Source organism: Centrocercus urophasianus, unplaced genomic scaffold, assembly GCF_019232065.1.
Source record: "Centrocercus urophasianus isolate 14NV4802_14NV808 unplaced genomic scaffold, USGS_Curo_1.0 seq_10, whole genome shotgun sequence".
Classification (NCBI taxonomy): Eukaryota; Metazoa; Chordata; class Aves; order Galliformes; family Phasianidae; genus Centrocercus; species Centrocercus urophasianus.
The window spans coordinates 53,098,928-53,111,245 of NW_024884142.1; the positions used below are offsets into that span (position 1 = coordinate 53,098,928).

At 41.9% G+C, this 12,318-nt stretch overlaps 1 protein-coding gene across 8 annotated transcripts in view; it reads right to left on the minus strand.

Annotated features, from left to right (window-relative positions):
• ARID1B (AT-rich interaction domain 1B) overlaps positions 1–12,318 on the minus strand; it is a 288,228-nt gene that overhangs the window by 136,818 nt on the left and 139,092 nt on the right. For 5 of the 8 annotated variants that reach the window (XM_042815769.1, XM_042815749.1, XM_042815777.1 and 2 more), the window contains exon 4: positions 5,900–5,941. The exons of the other annotated variants lie outside the window; for them this stretch is intronic. In XM_042815769.1, coding sequence (XP_042671703.1) covers positions 5,900–5,941 — 42 coding nt within the window. The remainder of the gene's footprint in view (positions 1–5,899; positions 5,942–12,318) is intronic. 8 annotated transcript variants of the gene reach the window in all.

Below are 12,318 nucleotides of genomic sequence, written 5' to 3' on the forward strand. Positions count from 1 at the left end.
CTGTTCAGTTCTGTGTTTACTTGTCCTGAATACCAAGCAGTGATCTGAATAGGCCCAGGCAAAACATGCTAAAGTCACTGCTACTCACTAGTGCAAAATGCTCCTACTGAGAACCCTAAAAGAGCACACCAAAAGAATACCTTCTTCCCTCCTCTCAGCAAACACGCAACACTCAGAAGACTTCAGCAATCCTAAAACATTGCTTTCAAAACGACTCAAAGAAAGAAGACTGGAAAATCCTTTTAATCGTTTCTGAACACCTCAGATAAAACAACTCCACAAAGAAAACAGCAAGAACAGAGCTGGTGAAACATGTAATCCTAATTCTGCTCTGAGCAGCGAAACAGAAGCTACTGGAGGCTAATATGAATATCTATTCTTTTTAAGCTGCAATAAGTCCAAGAACTTATTTATAGCCCTCAAGATTCCTAAGTCAACAGTGCACAGATCTAAATCAGGGCTCATTTCTCTATACATTCTTACATACTAAAAACACACATAGACATTCCAAATGTCAACATATCAAGACAGAGCTAACTCAGACACTTCAAAACATCCTCTTCTGAGAAGGATTAATTCAGAACAATTTTATTTGCCTTTCAAGATGCAACTGCTGTAAGCAACCACCAGATGGCAGAAGCAGAGGCAATGAGAGTCTCCAACAAAAGAAAGCTGTTTTAAAAAGGTATACATTAGAAGAAAACAATTTTTATGCTTACTTTTCTTCTCATGTGGCTTTCCTGCTTTCCAAGAAGTACTATTTTGTGCCAATCAATCTAATAAACTCCTCCAAAAAAAAAAAAAAAAAAAATACAATTAACCAACACAACAGTCTCCTGAGAAGACGTTTTCTCAAATGGCATCTCTACTCCATCTCGCAGCCCAGGGCTTCTGTACTGTGGATACTGCCAGAACAACAGTTTCCTTCTGGATTTGCACAGTTATAATGCACAATCAGTCACCAAATGTATCCTCTTTGGTGTCCTTCACTTCAAATCATGGAGCAGGCATGCACTTAGACCGTGCAGCTGTGTTTTCCCTCGGGATCTGAACTTCTGGTACCTGGAGTGTGGAAGCAAGCAGGCTGCAGAAATGCACTGTAATGCTCTGAGTACTGGAATAAAGCAACATTTGCAAGGCGGACAAAAGCAAAACAAAATCTTAGTAAGCTTGTGCAAAAGCAGTATGGGGTAGGAGGGGAAAAGAGATTTTAGTCCTGAGCACGATTCTTAAAACTGTATATCCTGTGTCAAAGAAAGAGCATTAAAAAAACACAACCCAGCAGCAGACGTTTAAAAAGTCTTAGGAATAGATTCTGTCGATAACCTGCAGAATTATTAAGCGACGGCGATGAGGTCACTGCTTCACGCTGTGCCACAGAACAACACTGCGGCCACTTCCACCAACACCACCAGAAGCTCCACCAGCCTGACGGAGCCGCACCAGAAATGCCACCTCCAAGGCACTTGTTTACCAGAGCTGCACCCCCACCGAAGAGAAATCTTCCTCCTGTACTTCTCCTCCCCGAGGAAAAATAAGGTCACCCAGCAGCGAGCGCATCCCGCGGGGCTCAGCAGCGGTCCCGCAGCACCAGCAGCACGGCCCCCAGGTGCGGCTGGTCTTATGCCCGAGCACAGCGCTGCGGGAACGTGCCTCGATGCGCTACCAGCACCCCTGCCAAACACCGCGGGGCTCTCGCCTGCCCCGTTTCCAAGTGACACCTGCACATCACTAATCCAGTTGCCGTTTATTTCCATATGTCAAATTACAATCTTTACTTGTGCAAAGCGACATAATAGTAATGATTAAGCCAATTACATCACAACACAGCTTAAAAGTACACACAATGGGAGGATTAAAGCCGGCTCCCGAGCAGGAGAGCCGTGCTCTCTGCGAGCTCTCCCACTGCGGGGACACCAGCGTCCCTTTTCCCGCCGACAAGCAGCCGCCGGTTGCCACGAGCACGGGTCTGTGTGAGCACCACGCGGCCGGCCCCGAGTGCCCGGCACCGACATGGTTGCAGCCAGACGGCCGCGTGGGCGAGCGGATCCCGGTCCGTCCTGCCGGGTAAAGCCACCTCCGCCACGGTATGTGGGTCAGGTTGGTGCTGGCAGCATGGGCCCTGTCTGGGGAAAGAAGGGATAGAAAACCGAGCACAAAGAGGAAAGAAGCCGAGCGTCTCATTCTCTCCATAGGGCCAAACAGAGTTTTCAACCCGTCTGAAATATTTACCACTGCTTTCTGCACCGTAACGCCGACCAACACCAACACCAGACTCCCATAGCAACGCAGGTTAAATCTTTACACGATAACCAACCTTTCAGACTAATAAGTTCAATTCTAACTATAATTGAGCATCTGAATTTCCTAGGATTTAAAAACCTCAGACAGACACCATTATTTTTATTTGTTTACTGCCTTGGTGTTTAAATCGGTGTCACTCAGAACAGTCAAGCCTTTCACCTCCCATTACTGCTCTGCACACCTTACTCCTTCTTCTTTTTCACATCTTCATATCCCTCCTAATTTTCTTTACCACCTGGCAGCGCTGGTTCCATCTGCCAAAATCTACCTTCCTATTCCAGCTAAAATCAACACAAAATAAATCGGCACTGTTTGTATTTTACACATCATCATTAGGCTGAAAGAACTTCCAACTTTTAAATACATTCTTGTGTGCTGACTGCAGACTCAGGCAGACATTGCTCTATCCAGTCACGCTATGTGAGGTTCTCCACAAGTACATTTCCAAAGAAACACTGCATGTGTAAGCTAATACTCAGCAGAATTGAATGCGGTGTGCACAACTGGCAAGTCTGTTCCACATCACCCATCAACTGCCCATATTTGCTAGGTGGTCATTTCACCCACATCTCTCCATCAACAACCATGCACATCACAACCATTTTAAGTACCGAAAGATCAGCCAAAAACTGGGTATTTTTTTCTTTATGATACATACATACGCACACAAAAATGTGTAAGTAAGTAAAACTGAATGCCCCATGTACCACCTTCAAAAATGCTACTATGGCAAGCTGACAAAATTAGCAAGACTAATTGCAAAAAACAAACAAACAGAGTGCCTTTGCTTCTCTATCATTCAACCAAAGGACAGTAACAATATCAAATTTGCGCATATTCATACTTATCAAACATCATTTCTTATTTCCATGGCTTAAACTTCTGTGAGCCATAAAAGAGTCCTGATCTTACATATGCGCGTGCACACACACACACACAAAGGAGGGGGGGTCTGTATTAAAAATACCTTTTTTACTCCATTTTGCCTTATATTCTACCTTTGTTTTGGAAAGATTGCTTTCTTATTAAAATAGTGAGATGGAGGGAACATTCTGAAGGACAATTACTAACAGTCTGCAGTTTGCACCTGTTCTGTGTTTGCAGAGTGAAAACAAGACTTGGCACTTCAAGGTACCTCTTCCCTGGGCTTATTTACAGTGAGAAACAATAGCTTTTGTTTCAACTTTCTTTGCTAAAATAAAAGCCTATTTCGTCCAATCCAAATGCACATCCTACATCAAATACACCCTGTAGCTGATTTCTGTGTGCGCTTATCCTCCTGATCATCACTGACTCAAAAGACTACATCATCCAGATCTTCCCTTTGCAGCCAACAGCTATGGTGAGGGTGAATGTTATGCTGTCTCATTCAGCACGTGTTCCTGGGAAATGGCCCCATTCACTACCAGTAAGCAGTGAAGGAGAATTTAAGACTAAGAGATAAATAAGAAATTGTAACCTCTTTCTGCATTCTAGAAATACTCCTTTTCAAAAACAGTATTCCATCATCTACAGGAAACACAGCCTGAAACTAAGTTATAAGTGTTCACGGATTGGTGGAATGGGTATAGCCAAGGGACCAGACACCCTCTGCCACAAATTATGTTTCTGCATGTGCATACAGACTGGACTTGAAATATTAGCTGCTGAGGCAGATCTCAACCCAAAACTGTCAAGATAAGGCCCCCAACTGCCTACGTTAAACCTGGAAAAGAAATTCAGGCTAAAAGCTTGTATCGAGGAAAGTGCTGTTTCATGAAAACTATGACCTTACATATTCCTCAACTATGCTGTATGACATTTTCCATACAAACTTGTTTTCCAACTTAAAAAATAAAAAACATCTTTCTTTCTAAAAATTGTGTTTGCATGCATTCTCCATGGGCATACCAATAGAACAGAGTTACTAATGCTTATGTCTCATCGCGACAGACGGGAGAGGAAGTGTTTCTTAAGGGAGAGGAGGCTTTCACAGAATGCCTAAGTAGACAACTAAGATAAATTCTGAGATTAATGAATTTGGAATGATACGCTTACCTTTTTCTTAATTGAGGAAAAAAAGACATACAAAGTTCCTAGATATATCTAGTTTGTTACACAGCAAAAGAATACTTCTTTTTGAGAGTAAAATGACCCAGGTCATTCTGAAACTGAATCTCACAATTTCCTTGGGACTCCAGAATATGATGTAAAGAGTTAGCAGTAGTATTGATTTAGTTTTGAAAAACTAAAGCTTAGCAACAGAACACTCTTAAAGCCTTTGGTAATAGGAAGGAGCTTCAAATGACGAAGACAACTGGAAGACTGAAAAACACCCTGCAAGTTTAACCATAAAAAACCAGCGAGAAGCCTCCTCCACAGTGTTTCAGTTGTAAGAATCACTAGCTATATCAACCAGCTTCGGTAATATTGCTGTTTACCCATCTAGTCTGAAGGATTATGGAGATAACTGCACAAAAGCTGACTCTTGAGGTTTATTAAATATTCAACAAATATTCTGTACACATGCTGGGTATTAAATAATAATAAAAAACAAAACAAAAACCAGAAAATGCTGCAGAATATTATACATTAAATATTTCAAATAATACCAGAGTAGCACAGTTCATAATAATTCTTTTAAATCACTTTATCACATATCAACATAAAAATATACAATATAGACACAACTGTAAATTCTGGCATCATGAATATTTAGATGCTTTTAAAGGTTTGGGTTTTTTGTTTTTTTTTTTTCCTGTGGGTTAATTTTGCTTATGGTATTCTTGCATAAACTTGGAAAACTCATTTCATCTTTTCTTGATTTTTTTTCACTTTGGCATTAAGTAATAGCACTGTTATTTTCTCACTTGCTGTAGTATCACAGCATGGGGACATGCAGCAGCAGGAAACTCTTCGTTGTCATGCTTTAGCCTACTGTTCCTCTAACCTCCTCCTTCCCCTCCCATACCCACTCTCTTCCTAGTTAAATAGATGTAGCCTACACACAATCTGCCTTTTCCTAAAATCATCTGCTAATAATGTTCAATTAAAACCACACTCACTGCCGTAAGGCTTGCTGGCCAAAGAAATTCAGGCAATAACTAGGGTACTGCCTACCCACTTTGCAGAACAGGTTTCAAGTGTTCTCTCCAACACGCGTGCCACATACCATACACTGATCTACAACTGCACACAGGGTGAAGTGGCTGTTCAACATACTACTTTCTATTTGTGATGCACTGTGAAAAAGGACTGAGAACAAAGTAGCTTACTCAACAGACTTCAAACCAGGTAAGAAGTGGGATTTTTAAGTGTAAATCTACCAAACACCAACAAACTCAACAATGAGACAGCTTACAAGTTACTACGAAGCAGAAGTTCCCTGTTTCCACATGGCCTTCCCCAAGTAATATCTGCTCAAGTGCTCCATACAGAGTAACAGAGCCCACATGCCCACCTCAGAACACCACACCTAGGGGAAGCTTTTCAAATTGGTGGATGTAAGTCACAGGATGCTCAACTCTTAGGCTGACAATTACCATTTTTCGTGACACCACACCCAGCAATTTGAACAGATGGGACCTACAGAGCAAAACTGCATTAAACTACAGACCTTGTGTCCAAATGTAGCATCCTCGGAGGCCAAGACTTCAACCTGCAATTATAAGGAGAAAGATCATTTCAAACGTAGCCACTACCAGCAACCTCTCCTGAGCATAGCACCACAGTCCAGGCAGAGCAGTTTTCCACAAAGGACATCAGCTTGGACCAGTCCAAGGAAAGTCTATGTAGAACGGGACGTGCTGAACTATTAGCTGCCAACAAAATCTCTAAAGAAAGGAAGCAGAAGCTCAACCTAAATGGTGTGGAAAGTATCTATGTGTCAGTACCCCAACATATAATGGAGCACAACTGGAACACTGCTCTTCAGGTGACTTCTGGTTACACCAAAAAACTCCCTGAGCACAACCTGCACCACCTGCTGTGACAACATCGTGTAAAATTAAAGGCTGGCAACAGCTGAGCTCTTCCCTTTGCATTACCACCTGATGAGGCCTGCATCAGCACCAGTTGGAAGCTCCTTGGCCCAAGTTTCACTCACAGGCCCCTTTCCTGCCTTCAGCAAAGCAAATTCTTTAAGAATCGTAGCGCTGAGGGAAGATGAACTGCCCAGAGGCCAAGACTATCCAGAAGCACAATACAGCATGCGTCTGAAAGCTTGAGGACTGCAAGCTGTGAAGTGACCTAGCGATGCCCCAAATCCAGCACACCTTGCTGGTTGCCATGTAGCCACTGTTCCAAGAGCTGATACGCATTAATCTGAGACAACAGACACAGAAAAACAGGCACACCGATTTTTCATTAGTCTCCTTAAAAATACTTCACACTTCAGCACCTTTCACCTGAGAACCTCAGTGCTTTTATGAATTCTAATTAATTAAGCTTCCCAATACACTAGTGAGGTAGGAAAATGTCATCATCCCAATATAAAGAAAACAGAGTGAGGCAGAAAGAGGTTAAGTAATTTCTTAGCAGTCATGTGCCAAACAGGGGACGTGACTCAGGAAAAGAATCCCAGATTTCTACTCCCAGGCTCATAGTTTAACAACTAGGAAATTCTCTATTTCTCTGATTTACATCCTATTTAAAATGCCTACTGCTGCATTATAATTTATATAACTAGTATAACTATAACTAATGTATCTAATCTCCAGTTTAACTTAAGAAGAGTGAAGGATTTAAAGCAAATCAAGACAGAAAAAAATGAATGTCAAGTTTCAGCCCGAAGCACATTATAATGCCAGAGTTATAAACCCCTGAACAAGAGGGTTTATAATGGAAAGGCTGATAAACTAACAATGATGGCAGCACTTAAACATATTTATGTCATGATCTAGTAACATATGGTATCTCTTCATCTCTAAATTAAAAAAGGGAAGAAAAGGGTGGAGAGGGGGGGAGAAAAGAAGAAGCATTTATAGGAACTAAGAGTAAAAAGAAGAAAACAAACCTGAAGTTACCTAATTGTGACCTGTCCAACTGATTAGGAAAGGCAGTAAGAGGCTACAAAACAACATCTCACTGAATAGGAGGCAGAAAAAAAAATATCCAAGTAAATAAAACCAATCTGAGATGATATGTAATAGCTACTTAGATTAAGCTTCTAATCCTTTAGGCACTTTATAAATATTAAACAATCAGTCCTGGTGAGACTGATAAATATCCATAATATATTTTACAGATGAAGAAACAGACAGAGGGTTAAGTGACTTGCCCAGGGCCAAAAAGAATAATCAGACACTGGATTGGAAGTAGAAGAATGACCTGTTAGTATACCGTCCCCAGTTCAGTCCCTCAAGTCGCTTCTGAAGGAAGCTAATTGCAGTGTCAGAAGCAGTCCACCTAGGGTTAACATGATACCTATCTAAACTGAGTGTTCAGTGTCACCAGACTGCTTTGGTATAACATCTTGCTTCAGCAACTACATACACAGCAAAACTCTAACAACCTTGTTCAAAATCTACTCAGTTATCTCTACCCCATACTGTGCTGTTCATCTATCTTAGATGCCATCCTACTGCACTGGTTCCAAATGGAGCTGGTCACTGGTTATCATGAGACTCTCTAATGAAAGTAGAACCTTCCTTGTGCCACTGGCTCTTTCTTTGGTCCCTCCTTGGATCCAACTATGCTGATGACCACAGCTCACCCTGTCTGCTTTGCCCTGCCGTCCCTTCTTCATCCTCTGCTCTCCCTGTGGCCCCAGCCGGGCTATTGGCTCACAGAACCTCCCCAGAGTTGCTCCTCTCTGCACTGCTCCACATACGGCGCTCCCGGTGTTGGAACACAGCACAGATGGCATAAAACTCCTGCAAAGATCAACCCAAAGTGGTCTTTGTTGGGTATCCATCCTTTGTCCAACCTGTGGAGAGGCCACCTCACTTCACTGGGACATCACCACGCAGGGAAGTGGCACTGTCAGCACGTGGGCTGTGCTAATTAAGCTCCTGGTCACTCAGTGATGAACAAATAGTTCAAAATGCAAAAATTAAGACAGCATGTTTACCAAAGTCAGGTCTCTTTTCTTTCACCAGGATGTTGTGAAGAGGAACAGACTGTGACATCAGACAGCAAAACAGAAGTTTGTGTTTCTGTGCTCTCTTTTACATGTAGGATTTTTTTTTTTTGTTTAATGCTTAGAAATGTAAGGCTCACAGAGACAATAAAATGGTTCAGATTGCTGCTACCGGTATAGATGGTAATTCTAACAAAAAATGTTATTGAACAGTCTGATAATACCACTTCTGTTTTTCCAAGAGCAATCACATCATTTCTGCGATAAAATCTCATGTTGAGGATGGTGCAATAAAACACACTCTGTACGCTTAGCTACTACTGTGTTTACTCCTGCATTACCATATTGATCCATTCCTTTTGGTCTTCACCTCTGTATAAAATGCAGTAAGAGACAAGTAACTGCTGACACTGTAAGATACACGACATAAAGTACTGAAACAAGCTGTGCAACACTGCAATGTTTTTCTCATGCTGAATTTCAAAAAAAAAAGAAAAAAAAAAGAAAAAAAAAACAACCCACAAAATGCATTACAAGCTAGCCTGAGAGGACCCCCCTCTAGTGGGAATCGGAGTGTACTTCAAGTAACACCCACATTACCCAGAAGGAACAGAAAATGTGCCCTTAAGAATCAGGCAAGTACCATCTTTTCTCTTAATCTTCTCCAAAATTTATCACTTTCATTCAAAAAACAAAAACACAAACAAAAACAGATTCATTACTGTTTCAAGATAATCAGACATTAATTAAGAACTTCTGATTATATACTTATTTGTGGCAGTTAAACATTTTCCACTTAAGTTGCCTGACTGTAAATACGTAAATACACAATCCTGGGAGAGGGGTTATTTTCCTTGTATATTTCACTGCATTGTTAAAAAAGTGGGCTTGGTTCTCAAATGACACATTGCTCGTTCCATGTGCCTGCACCACAACATACCAAAATACTTCACTTGGTGCTGCTCTGCACCTTTGCTGGACACCCTCCATCACATCCACATGGTCCCCTTCTCTCAGTGTTACAGTCACACGTCTGCTAGCCTGCCTCATGTTGAAGCAGGAGCATCTCACTACTGGACCATCCCTGTCCTGCCTGGGTATCCCACTCCTTCCACACCCAACTCCAGAAAGCAGTTCTGGGCAGCCATGGGCTGAGCAGGATGGGGTCAGGTAGCACCACAGCCCTTCCAGCACCTAACAAGAGCAGCCTCTCATCAGTTTTATATTTATATATAATGTGTGTGTATTTCTGCAATATTTATAATTATATAAATATTAAAAATGTGTATTTTGTAGATGTTTTGTAAAAATATATGTAGACATGCATGTATTTCAGTAGATTGCTCCAAAGTAATACCTCCTCTTATGGGAACTAAAAACAGATGCAAAGAGCACAATAATGCTATTTGAAAGAGCAAATTCTTAGCGACATAACACAATTTTTCAACAGTCACCATCATTTTCACCAGCGCTGACCAAGAGCCTGCACACTGTGCTTGTAAAAATCTGCACGAGCGGAGGCGACCCGCTGTCACTGACTCCACTGCTGAAATGCACCCACTGCCTCACTGTGCTCACATTCACTGTTTGGTCTCCATATGTGTTCAGCATGTGCCAATGAATGCTAATGGGTGCCACCTTTTCTGCATGGAGGAATTCAGTAGCACATCTTTACTTCATACGTACTTCCATGACAAATGTCATTTTGTCGGACTGCTCCTCTGCTGCCAGCTGTCACACGGCAACAAGATGTAGCAGAATACTGGTGTAAAAGTTCATCCTTCACTGTCACACCCATCAACATTCACTTCTGATGTTGTGGGCCAATATCATAAAACAGGAGACATAACTTTCAGAGCAGCCCAACCCCCATACATGACCAGCATTCCACCTTCACAGTCCACCCAGTCTCTGCAATGGGTGACCTGGGCAGCCGTGGCCATCGCCACTAATACTTATGTAACATTCTAGGTGTTCAGAGCAGAAAACAGTAGCATTTAATACTTGCTAATTAATTACAAGATGGAAGAACTTGATAAGCTGCGAGAGATCCTCTAGAATGTTTGGAGTACCCTAAAGCAAGTTGGGAGAAGCCTTGAGTCTCTTTTTATTCAAATAAATGACATGAAGTATTTTTGTCTTGCTCTTACAGGACTCAGAGTCCCTAGTCTGAGAAACCACACTGCATCACAACCGTAAGATTTAAAATACATCATGCACAGAAAAAAGGACTTGTAACACACCAAAACCTTGAGGAGCAATGCTAAACAATACCTCTCTGAAAGAGTTATACAGCCTTACGATTAGATGACACAAGGAATTACAATAACGTGGCCATCTCCAAAGCCAAACTCAGTGATTTGCACCTTGATTCTCTCCAACTCCTTTCTGGCCCATCAAGGCTGTATTTGAGTTAGGATTAGCAGAAACTGAGCAAGAGCCACAGGAAGTGGAATGGCATTAATAAAAAAAAAAAATGAATGACAGCTATGCTTAGTACTCACTGTTATCCAAACAAGAGAATGTGAAGTGGCAAGTACTCACGGACAAAATAAGTAACTCACAGAAAATGTGGGTCATAGAATGTATTTCTCTGCATTTTTTTTTTTCTTCTGAAACCTGAAAATGAGCACTAACAAACATTTCAGGCATATATGGACTCCCATACAGTATCTTGTTAACATTACTGCTGCAAAGGATCTTCAACCTGCATTTATCCGCCAAGCAAAACCTGCTGGTCGAAGGCACACTTAGAGCTGTTTTCAGCCTCTCTGGAGAGCCCGAGCGCAACCACGTCACTACTCGCTACAGCAAGGAACACGCAGGCTGGTGCAACACTGAGCCCGCCAAAATACGCAGAACGCGCCTGCAGTTTCTGCTGGGCACATATGAGAATTTGCCCAGCTGGCTGCAAATTTCACTGCTTTCTACTGTCATTTTTCTGACACTATTACTCTAGAAAAATCATAGCTCGTGGCCTTTCTGATACCTAGAGGGGTTTTGCCAAGTGCCTGCTCACTATAAAGGCATGCCTCTGGCACTTCTAAAATATGTTCAAAACAAAATACATGTGCATGTAAATGCACATTTTGTAATACTTCTGTATTCACTGTAAAGATCAAGCAGATCAGCAAGGACTCTTCCCTTCGACAACAAAATCGTAACAGAAGGAGGAGATGCAGGGTTGTCTCCTGAATTACTGTGGAATCCCCTCCTGATCTCTCCTTTTTTTAAACAAGAGGGACACACAGACAATCCTGCTTTCATTTCTGAAAGTCATTAGAAAGTTTCTCTCAAAGATGACTATTGCTATAGTTTTTTGTATCTTTGAGAAATCCAGCCTGCATAGCTGTAACATCTGCATTCGTTGCCTGCCTTTTAAAGCAATTTAGGATTCAACAGTTGTAGAACATGGTCGCCACGCTTCTCATGGGAGCAGGGACAAACCTGCATGACCCACACTAGTTTTTGGCAATTCTTCAAGGACTCACTGAGGCGTACACTGCTTCAAACGTATGCAGGACTATGCAGGAATAAACGCTGGTAACTGAGACAACCTTTCCTTCCCCTTTCCTCTGCTAACTGCCACAAGTTTATTTTTAATGGTTATCATGCATGTACTTTAAGACAGGCTCCTGTAGCAAGGGAGGATGGGCGTGTTCCCTGAGCAATCCCTGAAACAAACGTACGAAGACACACCTTTGCTATAACCCTGAATCTGTGTCTGAAACAAAGCAGGACAGTTGCACAGTATCAACCCCATGAATTAAGGAGAGATGACATTTCCTCACTTTTCATACAAAATCCATCGGAACTACTTAGTCAAGGCCCTTTGGTTAAGTAAATGCCATGTCCTTACAGTCTGACCTGTGCAAAATTGGATGTTATGTGACCCAGTTCAGGAAAATTGTTCTTTTAATCTAGCACCTACTTTTTCCTAAGCTTTCCCTTTCTCT